Source organism: Cicer arietinum, chromosome 7, assembly GCF_000331145.2.
Source record: "Cicer arietinum cultivar CDC Frontier isolate Library 1 chromosome 7, Cicar.CDCFrontier_v2.0, whole genome shotgun sequence".
Lineage (NCBI taxonomy): Eukaryota > Viridiplantae > Streptophyta > Magnoliopsida > Fabales > Fabaceae > Cicer > Cicer arietinum.
In genome coordinates, this window is record NC_021166.2 from 15525194 (window position 1) to 15540126 (window position 14933).

The window sequence follows — 14933 nt, forward strand, 5'->3', positions numbered from 1 at the left end:
TATAGAAAAATGTGAAAAATATCTAGAAGTGAGTATTAATTTAGAAACTCCTAGAAATGTGTCTAGAGTTTTTTTATTTGTACTTATAAATATCTCATTGTACTTGACATTAAGCATCAAGCAAATTATGAGTTTTCTATTAGAAATATTTTTATTTCTCTAACATAATTAAATATATTTTTTTGTCCTATAAATATACTCTAATTTTTGTTTTTAGTCCATACTCAAATTTCCTTCAAACTTTGGTGTCTCGTATATTTTTTTGTTATCAATTTTAGTCCTCACTTTTTAAATAGAAGTCTACATAGGAAGTGTCATGTGATTTTGGTTTTAACTGTCTAGTTCTCAAGCAAACAAGGTTCTAGAAATTCATTAATGCCGGACTACGAATTGTTCCAAATAAAATTCAAATTCAGGTTATTCCGAACGAACTTTCGTTAACTGAAATTTATTAACTGCTTGAGTCTAGATTAATTATTTTATTTCATCACATGTCATCGTTAATACTTCAATATATCATAAAAGTAATAATTTTATCCATTTTCTTTAATTAATAAATAATATTTTTTTTAAATTTATCTATATCACATATTAAATGACTAAATTAAAAATTAAATGGTTAAGATGTTGATTAATGATTTAAGGTCTTGACAATGTCTTGTCATAAAAAAAAATCACTTTATGCGGAATATATCTACAACAATAGTTTGAAAAAGTAATTTATATACAATAAGAGAAATTAGTAATGATAATGTAGGAGATAGAATAGTTAAAATTTTCAAGAGACTATATATAAAAGAAATCAAATTATCAAAGATTTTGAAACTTTAGTATCAATTTTGAAATTTTGTAATTTTTACAACGAAATGTAATTTACTTTGGAGGTATTAATTTGATTTGCTATTCATTTTGGTATTAATTTGATTTTGTTAAAAAATATGTTCAGACACAAAACTTCTCTCACAAGTTTTGCTACTAATTTAATTGATATTAATTAATTTTAGAATTTATATATTACAAATTACACGTTGTATTTTGCACTTAAGGTATTAATTTGATTTATTAATAATTTGATTTGATATAGAATCATAAATATACTCCAACCAAACAAAATGGGTAAGTTTACACTGTCAACATCAATTAAATAAAGTTTAATGAAAAGGGATGTTTTCTAACAATAATAAATATGTCATGATTTTCGAATTTTGTAAAAGGTGCATTTAAAGAATTATTCTGGTGCAAGGATAATTAAAGAGTCGTCACGATATATATAGATTAACATCTTTTAATTGAAACAATAATTAATAAACAATATTTTAATTAAAGTTAGATCAAATTGTGGCCATGTTTCCTAAATAGCATTTTAATTATGATAGTTTAAAAAAGTTTCTTTAATATATTTCGAATTAGTTATAAAAAATCGTATTTATTTAATTTTGTAATTTGTAATTCAATTATAGAAACATTACTAAAAATACAAATTAAGTATTAGACATTGCATCTCCTTTCATTTTCCAAAATTTCATGTTGTCATATTGATTTTTGATTTATTATAAATTGTTAATACTATATGTATGCATTAATGTGAATTGATATACGCTAGATTTGTAATAGGTCAAGTCAGACTTTGAAAGTTATGAGATTGACTTACAAATTAATTTTATGTCTAAGTTTAAGCTACAACATATTGTAGATTTTTTTCCGATCTTGTCTAACATTTTGGAAATGTTTGATTTGAAAATTTATCTAAAAGTTTATTTCATGTTAAAGCATTTAAATAATATATTTTACATTTTTTAAAATAGATTAAACTAAACAATTATATATAAGAAAAACTAATAAAATAATAAACATAAAAAAACTAATAAAATTATACTTTTTTTATTAAAAAAATACTAAGATATTAACAAATAACAATAATATATATATATATATATATATATATATATATATATATATATGTGTGTGTGTATAAACTTACCAAAATTCATTTTGTTGGGTTTGAAAAGTGTTTGTTTCAAAATTTTAAAAAATCTTTAAAAAAATCATTTTGTATAAGCTTATGTATTGTTCCAATACTTTGTGACTATGGATAATAGAACATAATCAAACTATGAACTTATGAGTTAGAAATTTGATAAATGGTAGGTTATTTTATGAACTGATATTATGTGATTTAAATATTTGCTAACTTAAATATCAATTAGAACATCAACTTAAAAATGATTTCCACAGAACTTAGAAGTGCATTTTGTCCAAGACCTTGATAAACCGATCCTTATTGGATACAATCCAACTCTTATATGAATTTCATTTCAGAAAATGTGAAGATAAATTCACAAATCAATTCGATGATCATTGGACATAGATCCTGTTGATTTTATATCTCTGTTAAGATCCAAACAGCTAACCATATAATATTTTATTATGGGGAGTTTGATTTTGCGTCTTTGGGATCCTTCTCGATTTCATCCCATTCCCAGTTCACAATCATCGCCAACTATAAATAGTATTCAAAAACCACACTCTAAAACCTCACCAAAACCCCAAAAATATCCAAAATCAAAATTACTAAACAAAAATGTCCTTCTTCTCTTCTTTCTTCTCCTCCTCATCGGAGACCAACCTAACAACCGCAAAACACATCCTCTCAACTGCCGCCACCGTAACCGCCACCGCATTGTTAATCCGTTCAGTCGCCAAGGAATTACTCCCAATCGACCTCCGCGACTACATACTCACCAAAAGCAACACCATTTTCTCTCGTTTCTCCACAAACATAACAATGGTAGTCGAAGAATTCGAAGGCCTCGACGCCAATCAAATCTACCAAGCCGTGGAATTCTATCTCGGCACAATCATCTCATCTTCAACACAAAGACTCCTTGTATCCAAATCCGATAACCTAAAAACCTTCAACCTCACAGTGAAACATAACCAATTGGTTACCGATTACTTCCGCGGCGTTAAATTCCAATGGCTCCTCCGAAACCCTAACGATCTAACCGCCACGTTAAATTCAGAGATGCGTTCATTTGAATTAACATTCAAAAGAAAACACAAAGAAATGGTTCTCGACACCTACATTCCGTTTATTCTCCAAGAAGCGAAATCGAAGAAACAAGAAAGGCAAGATTTGAAGATTTACACCATTGATACGCAGAATATGTTCGGGAGTTTCGGCCTCGCTTGGGTGGGGACCACACTTGATAACTCTTCGACTTTTGACACGATGGCACTTGAGCGTGATTTAGGGGAGTTTGTTATGGAAGATTTGATAAAGTTTGTTATGAGGAAAGGGTATTATAGGAGTGTTGGAAAACCTTGGAAGAGAGGTTACTTGCTGTATGGTCCACCTGGAACTGGGAAAAGTAGTTTGATTGCTGCTATGGCTAATTATTTGCATTTTGATATTTATGATTTGGAGCTTAGTGAGGTGAGTAGTAATGCTGACTTGAGAAGGTTGTTGATTGCTATGCGGAATAGGTCTATTGTTGCCATTGAGGATATTGATTGTAGCGTTGATCAGGATCGACAAGGAAGAACTTCCACTAGAATTAACCACAAACAGGTTTCTTTTCTTGCTTTTTTTTTATTTTATTTTATTTTATTATATATGCTTTTTAATCGTTCCTCGCTAATATTATTGTTCAAAGGTCTATACTTAGAGTGATTGGGTAAGAGAGTCTTATGAAAGTCATTTATTTTTTCTTGTGGGGGACTGTGGGGGGTTTTTTATTTTAATAATTCAATTTAAAAAAATATTAAATTTTAAAATTATATGTAAAACTATCTATTTTATTGATTTAGTTAAAAGTCATCTTTTGTGAAAATGATTTTCTTAAGAAAGTTCAAATTTGTAAAGACAATATCCTTTAAAGATTGTTTTGTTTTTCTTTTTTAATTCTTTAGAAATCATCGTTCCAATAGGTGACTTTGACGTAACTTTGAAAAATTGTTATTTTAAAAGGTGATTTGAGGCAATTAGAGAAGAATTTTTTATTTAAAGAAATCGTCATTATAAACTTGAATTTTGTTAAGAAACTCGTATTTACAAATGACAAAATTAAATTTAAAAAAATTATAATTTAATATATAATTTTCAGACGAGAGTATATTGATAAATTTAAAAAAAAAACGGATTGTGCCCCTCATTGTTGAATATTTGCCTCCAAACAGTACTTACAACTCATTTATTTATAAATCAAATCTCTCTTATTTTATGCCTAAAAAACTATTATTAAAATGCTCTCTCCAATAATTATATATTACTATATTTTTAAACTATTCTTTTATTTTAATAAAAAATTATTAACTAAGTATTCATTCAAATAAAACATTGTAATTTTTCATGACCCTAATAGAAGTGTCTATTTAACAAAGTGTCTATTTAACATTACTTAAGGTTGAATAACAACAAACAAAATAAGAGTCATGATTATCCTCTACTAGTGTGCAACAATTTGTTCTCCACAATAAAAATTATAAAATTTTATATAATTATTAAAAAATTAGTTTTTTATATAAAATTTAAAATAAAATAGTTTAAATTAATGATAAAGTTGAACGAAATTCTTTTATACCAATATGTGGTATCCTTTATAAATAATTATAAATATTTTTTAAATATTAATTAGTTAATTGAAAAAATACAACTAAAATAATTAAAATATTGTAAGTGGATTAAAAAATCGCACAAAAACTTAAAAAGGATCGGTTAGTTTTACTAAATATAATTTAGTGTTATTCTAAATGATGTTGTCATAAAAAAAAATTATTTGAATGAGTAGTATTATTTGTTAGTAACAATTTAGAATTTATTTAATCGACAGGTTACACTATCAGGGCTACTAAATTTTATTGACGGGCTATGGTCAAATTGGGGAGATGAGAGGATTATAGTGTTTACGACAAATCACAAGGAGAAGCTTGATCCAGCTTTGTTGCGACCTGGTCGCATCGATGTTCATATCCTCATGTCTTATTGCTCTCCCTATGTTTTTAGGCAGCTTGCTTTACGTTACCTTGGAATTACAGAACACTTTTATTTCCGAGAGATTGAGCGAACACTTCATAATACCAATGTGACTCCAGCTGAAGTGGCGGAATACCTTCTCAAGGGCTCCGACGTTGACATTACTCTTAAAGAATTGGCAGATTTTGTTAGAGTCAAGGGTGTAATTCAGCAACTCGAATATCTAGCATCGTGAGAAGAAGAAAATGATAGTGAAGTTGAAGAAGAAAATGTTCACAAACAATTCATGACTGAATTAAGAAATAACTAGTATAATGCATTTTTTCTGTTTTATCGTTTTTCCAGCGTAAAGAGAATGTACATACTGTAATCATGACAAGAAGATTGTTGAGAGTTCTTATCTACACGTTATTGAGTAGAGCACTAATCACTTGTAATTAAGTCTTTCTACATATAAATTGAAATGAACGCATCTAATTCATAACTTCTATTTCTAACCAAGCTAATTAAAATCACACCTAAAAAAACTTTTTTGGTCAAATAAAGTATTTTGGTTAAAAGAACTTCTTTCTTTTCTCTCTCAAATAAAGTATTTTCAAAAATTCTTTTTAACGTTTAAGAAAATAAAAAATCTAAATTGTTTGATAAACTATTTTATAATTGTAGTTTTGTAAACTAATTTTTATTTTTCAATTTTGAAAACTAAATAAGTAAGAAAAACTTAAACTAATTTTGGTTTTCAATTTTCTGTTTTTAAAAAAGAAAAAAAAAAGACGCACCACTTGCTATTTTTTTTAATGGTATTTGGTGTAATTTTGATGGGTGTGTTTTATTTTTATTTCAAGTTGGCACAAACAAAATAATCCAATAGCTTTATTGTTCTAAAATAAATTAATTATAGTTTTAGTTTATTTATTTTCATCAATTTATGAAATTGATCTTTTATTTTAAAATTCAATAATTTAGATTCTTCTATATGATATTTTAACTAAAAAATTACAGTGTAACATGTTTTTCATTGACGTGATATATGATATGATGATGTTGAATGATTGACATCCATCAAATTGTAATAAAACCCTATAAAAACTTCAGTTTCAAATTTTAAAATTATTTATTTTTGAAATTTGAATTAAAAAATATGAATAGTTAATGTTTCTATATCACATGACATGTCATTTATAATATGTCACATCATATTTTTTAGTTTAAAAATCTAACAAATATCAAAATTATCGAATTTTAAAATAAGAGAATCAATTCCATAAATTAATAAAAATAGAGGGATCAAAACAATAATTAAGAGAGAAAAAAAAGAGCATCACTATTCAATATTATTGTCATGGTTGATTTTTTTGTTTCTTAAAATTGTCGAGATTGGTTATTAATTGCAATGATAAATAAAGATGTATGTCCAAGAGAGGTTGAGTCAAGTGGAATGAGCTAAATTAAAATAACCTAGTAAATTCGGATTTAAATCTCTATTGAAGGAGATATCCATATCTCGATACGGATCCATAAATTATAAGTAGTGTAAGTATCATATATCTTTTAACTATTGTCGCATGTAATTTTTTGGTCTATGAACTTATCAAAATTAGGAACACAAATGTCTTTTTTTGTTGGTAATTTTATAAACCACAATTATTAACAAAATTTAAAGAATAAATTGATTAGCAAAAGATACATTTAAAGACAAAATAACTAATAAAAGATATATTTAGGTTTATTTTTATAATTTTAATAAATTTAACACTATTATAACAACACTCACATTTATATTACGATAATTAAAATATAGTGGAAGCACAATCTATGATATATATTTTTCTCTTTATCATATAATTTATTTTTTAGTGTATTACAAACTTAAAATATTAATTTTCAAAATTAAGTATGGACGAGTGCCCACACTTCTATCTAGATTTGTTTGTGTTCATATTTAGTATTTCACGCAATTTGAATACGATTAATCTTAGGGAAAGGAATATGGAAAACCAAAAAAATAATACTTCAATCATATAAAAATAATAGATTTTGCAATTTTGATCATTTTATTTTCATTAAATTTGTAAAATTAATCATCTTATTTTAAAATCAAATAGTTTTTATCTTTCTCTCAAATTGTTTAATTAAAAAATTCTGATGTGATATATGATATGACGATTTTGAATGATTAATACATATGAAATTGCAATAAAAACCTCTAAAAACTACAATTTTAATTTATAAAATTATTGATTTTTTATAATTTAATGAATAACATATAAATAATTATTGCGTCTATATAGTTCCACGTCACGAGATTGTATGTCACGTTATTTAAAATATGTTAAATCACTATTTTTTTAGTTAAAAAATCTGAATAACGGATCGATAATATCATATTCTAAAATAGGTGAATCAAATTAATGAATAGGTGAAAATGAAATAGTAAAAGTTTTTACCATTTGTACCCAAAAAATGTGTATCATTGAGATTATTGTTTGTAAAATTTAAATTATAATCAATAAAATTTAAACATTAAATCATCCTAATTTAATTAATGGCAATATAAAGACTAACATGAAAACACAACATGCATGTGGTTTTCCACGCAAATATGTCCTAATTTTTATGAAAAAAATATACTTTGACATGTATGGCGAATTTTTTTCAGAAATTCTTACTTAGGATGAGGTTCAGAGCATCCATACTCGCTTGCATCCGTCCCACAATACGCATGTTTTTTAATAAAAAAAACTCTAAAGTAGGGAATGTCAAAATCATTTTTTTTACATTATAATAAACGAATCATAGTATATCCTTAGTTTGTGATTACAAGAAGCTATTTGTGATTTTTTTGTCGTTCTGAACAAAACTGGATATCTCATATTTACAATACTCACAAATCCAATACACTCTTCACTTGTGCTAGATTTGATGGTTATTTATGAATTTATAAAAAACTAGCAAAATACTCGTGCATTCTCATGGGTTGCACATGTAGTGGTCATTTTGTAGTACGACATTTGTTATGTATATTGTTTTGTGTATGATAGTTCAATCTTTTCATTGATAATTGATCATATGTGTGGTAGTTATATTAAAATTTTTATAAATTACTATTTGACTTGTATATGATAGTTCAATCTTATCAGTCATAATTTGTCTCATGTATGATAATTATTTCGAAATTTTTGTCACTCATAACTTATCATTGTATGATAGTTCAATTGCATCAATTAGAATTTTTTCTACGCATGATAGTTCATTCTCACCGGTGTCAACTTATCTTGTATTGTATAATTTTTTTTTGAAGTTTTTATTGTTGAAAACGAGTCTCATCTACGATAATTCAAATCAAAAGAGTCAACTTGCATTGAATAAAAAAAAATGAAAACGTGTCTAATGTCAGATAGTTATTTAAAAATTTGTCTTATGAATGAAAATTAAATCATGTCACTTAAAACTTATCTTTATAAGATAATTATTTTGAATTTTTTATCGATGATAACGTATTATGTGTATGATAATTCAATTTTATCTGTGACAATTTATTTTATAGATAATAAATCAAAACTTTTACCGTGTATGATAGTTCAATCAAAAGTTAATGATAAATCTTATCACTTACCACTTGTCTCGTGTAAGATTATTATTTTAAATTTTTATCGATGATAATTTGTCCCATGTATGATATTTCAATTTAATTAGTAACAACTTATTGTAGATGATAAATTAAAAGTTGTCATTTGTATGATAATTATTTTTAAAATTTTTATCAATGCAAATTTATCTTATGTATGAAAGTTAAATCATATCACTTACAACTTGTCTAATGTAAGATAGTTATTTTGAATTTTTTCATCAATCACAACTTATTTCGTGTATGATAGTTCAATTTTATCAGCGACAATTTATTTTCTAGATGACAAATCAAAACATTTACCATGTATGATTGTTCAATAAAAAATTATCATGTGAATGATAAATCTCATCACTTACAACTTGTCTCGTGTAAGATGATTATTTTGAATTTTTTACCGATAAAAAACTTTCTTGTGTATGATAGTACAATTTTATCAGTAACATTTTTATTTAGTTTAAATATATTTTTAGTCCTTGTAAATACAATAATTTTTAGTTTTAGTCCAAATAAAATTTTTTATTTGAATTTAATTTATGTAATATCTGAAAAATTTATTTTTGGTCCTTAACGTCAAATGGACGTTACATAAAAAACGTTAATTGACAAAGGAAAAAGTGGACCAAATATTTAAATATGTTTTTGGTCCCCATAAATATAACAATTTTCAGTTTTAGTCTATGAAAAATATTTTTTTGAATTTCGTCCCTACAATATCCAAAAAAATTATTTTTTGTACTTAACGTCAAATGGACGTTACAAAAAACGTGAACCGACAAATAGAAGAAAACATGGACCAATCATAGCACTCTAATAGAAATATTAATTTAAATATTAGAATAATTTGTATACTTACTTTTATTTGTTATTTAAATATTGTTTCAGTTAAATTTGTTTAGAATAATTATTTAAATTTGTATTTCTACTGGAGTTTGTATACTTATTTTATTAGAAATAAGTATACAAATTATTTTTATTTGCTATTTAAATATTATTTTGGTTAAATTTATGTAGAATAATTATTTAATTTTGTATTCCCATTGAAGTTTGTGTACTTATTTTATTAGAAATAAGTATACAATTTTTTTGTTATTTAAATATTGTTTCGGTTAAATTTATTTAGAATAATTATTTAAATTTGTATTACATGTTTTTCTCTATTTGTCAGCTCACCTTTTTATAACATTCATTTGACGACCAAAATAATATTTTTGGATATTGCTAGGATAAAATTCAAACAAATATTTTTTAGAGAATAAAACTAAAACTGTTATATTACAAGGACCAAAAATATATTTTTGTAAAGTTCACATGATGTTAATGACCAAAAATAATTAATTTTTTTTTTATATTATAGGGATGAAATCCAAACAAATATTTTTATAGAGGTTAAAACTAAAAACTATTATATTTACAAGGATAAAAAACATATTTAAATCTTTTTATTTTGTAGATGATACGTCAACAGTTTTCTTGTATATAGTTATTTTAAATTTGTATCAATGAATGTTTGTCTCGTGTATGATAGTTAAATCATACTGCTTACAATTTATCTCAAGTAAATTAATTATTTTGAATTTTCTATTGATAAGAACTTATGTCGTGTAAGATAATTCAATTTTATCGGTAACAATTTATTTTATAGATGATAAATAAAAAATTGTCTTGTATCACTGAATGATAAATCTAATCATTTACAATTTATCTCGTGTAAGATAATTATTTTAAATTTTTTATCTTTACAAATTTGTGTCGTATATAATAATCCACTTTTGTTATTGATAACTCACTGTTTAGATCAACAATTCCCCAATTAATTAATTAAAATAAATTATAAATATACATTTTTTTTAAACATAATCATTTTATTTAAAGAAACCTATCTTAAAAAATTGGATTGAGTCATTAATGAAGAGTAAATCTCATCGGATACAATCAACCTTTTATTCCTGTTTTTTCTCTTCTAGGTGCACTCATCACTACTTACCATACACATCTTTTATTTTATTATTATTATTATTATTATTATTATTATTATTATTATTATTATTATTATTATTATTATCTCTCTTTAATTATTATTATTTATTTAATTCCCTTCAATCTGTCTCCACCATAACAACAACCTTCTTTCTCTTTTTTTATTTCTTTCTAAACCGATCACTACCTTCCACTTCTCGGTGGCTCATGGCTCAACTTCAGCCACCGTTTCCATTCCACCACCACTATTGTGTTCTTTTCCTTCTCCTCTTTGAAATTCCTATCTTTATTATTTAAACATGTGAAGTTGATTTTGTTGACAGCTGCCTTTGAAGCTTGTTTTTGGACAGCTTAAATCCAACCACAAAAATTAGTACGATGTTTTTGCTACATGTTACTGAAATCTCTCTATCCATCAACTTTGTTTTAATTTATGAGCATTTTCGCGCAACCACTGCACCGAAAATCACTCACATTCTGTCGAAGTTTGAATCTATTATTTATCTCAATAAATTTTCTTTTTTTATTTCTCTTTTAATCTTTATTTCTCCTACAAAATTTAGTTTATGGTTAAAAGTTTAATATATTCAATTTTTATTTTGAAAGCATAAATTTTATCTTCATCTTTTATATCTTAACAAAGAAAAGAGATAATTCTTTTAAAATCCTAATCCATATTTTTTCTCAAAAATTGGAAACTTAATGATTTGTGTCTTTGGATTAAATTATTTGTGGTTGTCTTAATGATTTATTGGATATCAAATATAATTTATAATAATAATAATTTAAGAATAATAATATTTTAAGAAAAATTGATACTGACAAAAATACTAAACTCTCTTTGTCAAAAAAATTGTCACATCAGTATTGTCAGTATTTTCAGAAATAATTTAATAATTTGCTTAAAGTTCAATCATTAGGACAATTTAGTATTTTTAACGAGATGTAACTTTTCTTAAATTATAAATCATTGTAGAGATAAACCCAAATGAAACTGTAAAAGGCCCAGGCCCAATCCATTTCCACCCTCGTATCTCCCTCCCTCTTTCTCGATCGTTCTGCAACTTCAAATTCCATCATCAACAACAACAAAAGAAGCTTCACAAATCATCTTCTTCATCCAGATCTCAACGGTGCGATCAATATCATATTTTTCGTCTTAATTATTTGAAAAGTACTGATTTTAATTTTTTCTTTTTATTTTCCGTAGACAAAAATGGATCCAGACACTGTAAAGTCCACTCTCACCAATCTAGCGTTTGGAAACGTAATAGCAGCAGCTGCACGTGATTATAAGAAGGTTTTTTTTTTAATTCTTCCTTCAAATATTTCGTAACAGAATACCCTCCCTCATAATTAGGTGAAAATTTTCTCGTTTCTTATTTTATATGCAGAATTATTATTCTTACGTGATTTGTTAGTAATATTTTATCTATATTCATATCCTAAATTTTATTATATATTCAATTTATGAAATTGTATATCATGTTGTTACTAGTGCTACTGTGGAATGGAACTGTCTGTTAATTTGTACATTGCTTCAGTTTTCTTTTTCCTCTATGAGTTTGTTCCTTTAATTATCTCTTTCTTAATTTCTTAATTATTTTTTTCTTTTCTTAGCATATCATTCATTATATATAGTAAGTTTACCGCAGACGGTGAGTAGCTGAAGACTAAAAGCCTTGTTTATTTTGCGAAAACATTTACAGTTTTCATTTCTTAAAGTGAACAATTGTCTAAATTTTTAAGAGATTTTTGAAGTGAATAATTGTCTAAATTTCTAGAAACAATGAAAATGCCATAAAATTGTTTTCATTGTTTCCAGAAATGTATCTTCATTAACTAGCATTTCATCTTCTTTCGGTGACAATAGTTCACTTAAAGAGTCTTTCATCAAAGTAAAATTAACACACATTTTAGAAAATAAGAACACAATGTTTTCACCAAGTAAATTGGGCTTAAATGTTTCCATGATAGTTTTTTTGGTGTACAATTTTGAAGATATTTCTATGTATTTATTGGAAGTTTAGTTACTGTGTACTTAAATGCCAACATCATAATATGATTATTATTTTTTTTCTTTCTGAAGTTATTGTTATGTAGAATTCTTATGCTGTGCTATATTACTATATATATTGGTGATGTGACACCTATTATATGATTCTTGTAGGAATTGCTTACTCAAGAGAAGGCGGCACAATCAAGTTCAATAAACGAGGAGGTTGACCTTGATGAATTGATGGATGTATGTTTCTTAAACTTGTCAATCTCATCATATTTGTATGTGTGCTAGGATTTAGTACCAGTGCATATGTGTGGGTTATATATAAGATTGTTGATAAAAAAGAATATGCAAATTTTATAATTTAATCATTTACAATGTCTTTTATTCATGGTGTAATGTATATGTGCATAAAGAAATAAAGAAACACCTAAATACAGACTATGCATGGATCCTCATGTAAATTTGTTTGAAACCAAAGAAATAAAGAAACGCCTAAACACATCTCAATGATAATCAAATGAACATAAACATCACAAAAAAGGAGCACTAAAATATTACAAAACTAACAAAACAATGTTATTATCCATGAGCACCAACTCCATTGAGAAGGGGATGGTTTGCCTGTCAGCAACTTGCGATAACCGAATGACCCCAAGCATCACAGTTTTGGTGACAAAATCCCAACAACCAATACCCCAATATATAGAACAAAGTGACAGAAAGATAAATGATGATAAAACAAGAATAAAATGTAAAGGATTGGACTATTGACTATAGTCCTGTGCGAGACTTTTGAAGCAAGCTTGACTTTTCTGCAAGAGTCTGTGCATTGCCTTTGTGTAGACAGAGCAGGCCTGAAGAAATGCAACTGTTGCTGCATACTGAAAATTGGAAGGATCCTTAAGTTAGTGTGTATTTTTACATAGATGTAGGTTTTGAATTCACCATTGTCAAAAGTTTTGGGAGCTGTGTGTTCGTAGACAAAGGTGTATTTAGCTTTGATTTATTGTGCATTGTGTGTGGTTTTCAAAAAGATATTTCAATGTTATTGCACAATTGTGATTTAAGGATATAGATATCTCATTATTCTAATTTAAGGTTTATGCACAATTGTGATTTCAGGATCCTGAGCTGGAAAAATTGCATGCGGACAGGATTGCAGCTCTAAAGGTAGTGACCTCCATACTTACTAATACTAGGAAGCATAATGATATTCACTTTTTTGTTTTACCTCTGTTATTTATAGAGTACCTCATTATTCAATTATATTTGTTTGTAATAGAAAGAAGTAGAGAAACGGGAGGCTTGGAAAAAGAAAGGTCATGGGGAATATAGGGAGGTAACTGAAGGGGATTTCTTGGGTGAAGTCACTGGAAGTGAAAAAGTGATATGTCATTTCTATCATAAGGAGTTCTATCGATGCAAGTATGTCTTTTACGCAAATTATTGTTCATTGAATCTAACACATGTTTCTATCTCTTGATACATCAAAAGTAACAATTTCATGTGCATGGTGCTTTTGTTGCATCAACAAATGCTTTCAGGATAATGGATAAGCACTTAAAGTCCCTCTCACCGAAACATATTGATTCCAAGTTCATCAGGCTTGATGCAGAGGTCAACATGAACACTTTGTATATAGATTAGATATTTACTGTTTGCTCATAGTTGAGTCAATGTAGCTATAAGATTTGACATTTTATTTTAATACAAATGTTTGCCTCGGTAATTCAATAAAAGTGTTTAACTATTGAAAATGAAATGCAGAATGCACCATTCTTTGTAACGAAATTGGCAATCAAGACTTTGCCTTGTGTCATACTGTTCAGGTGAGGATTAAAATCTTTTACTTCTTGAATTTTTCGGAATTAAGTGCTTTCTCTGTTAGGTCTAAAAATCTTAGGATAAAGTTGATTTATTAGGTAAATGTTTCTTTTTTCAGACAAGGAGTTGCAGTAGATAGGTTGGTAGGGTTTCAAGATCTGGGAGGGAAAGATGATTTTAGTACTAACGCGCTGGAGGCGCTGCTGATAAAGAAGGGTACTATTTCTGTATGTCCTCTATCCTTTTCATTTGTTAGTGGCTGTAATGTTTTTCTAATTGTCATTTGACAGGTATTATTGCCGAGAAAAAAGACGAAGATGATGAAGATAATGTATATGATGAAAGTAAACGTAGAACTGTTAGAACCTCAGTGGCAGCTGATTCTGATTCTGATTAAAATTAATCATCCGGCGGCATCATAAAAAAATAGAGCGGAGTTTATCTTGTTCATATCTTTGTGGATTTCTGGCTTGTATAATTATTGTTACATCTGTGGTTTAATGTATTACTACATTCCTTCA

The 14933-nt window shown here is 26.7% G+C and overlaps 2 protein-coding genes across 2 annotated transcripts; both read left to right on the plus strand.

Moving 5' to 3' along the window:
- Nucleotides 1-2354: 2354 nt before the first annotated feature.
- LOC101503785 (protein HYPER-SENSITIVITY-RELATED 4-like) lies at nucleotides 2355-5313 on the plus strand. The gene is made up of 2 exons (XM_004509248.3): nucleotides 2355-3571; nucleotides 4833-5313. Exons 1-2 carry the CDS (start codon nucleotides 2582-2584, stop codon nucleotides 5208-5210), a joined length of 1368 nt encoding a protein of 455 aa, XP_004509305.1. The 5' UTR covers nucleotides 2355-2581; the 3' UTR covers nucleotides 5211-5313.
- Nucleotides 5314-11577: 6264 nt separating this feature from the next.
- Nucleotides 11578-14933, plus strand: LOC101504317 (thioredoxin domain-containing protein PLP3B). Its single transcript, XM_004509250.4, has 9 exons — nucleotides 11578-11716; nucleotides 11794-11883; nucleotides 12754-12828; nucleotides 13711-13758; nucleotides 13871-14013; nucleotides 14133-14205; nucleotides 14356-14417; nucleotides 14531-14628; nucleotides 14703-14933. The coding sequence occupies exons 2-9, from the start codon at nucleotides 11800-11802 to the stop codon at nucleotides 14807-14809; spliced, it is 690 nt and encodes a 229-aa protein (XP_004509307.1). The 5' UTR covers nucleotides 11578-11716; nucleotides 11794-11799; the 3' UTR covers nucleotides 14810-14933.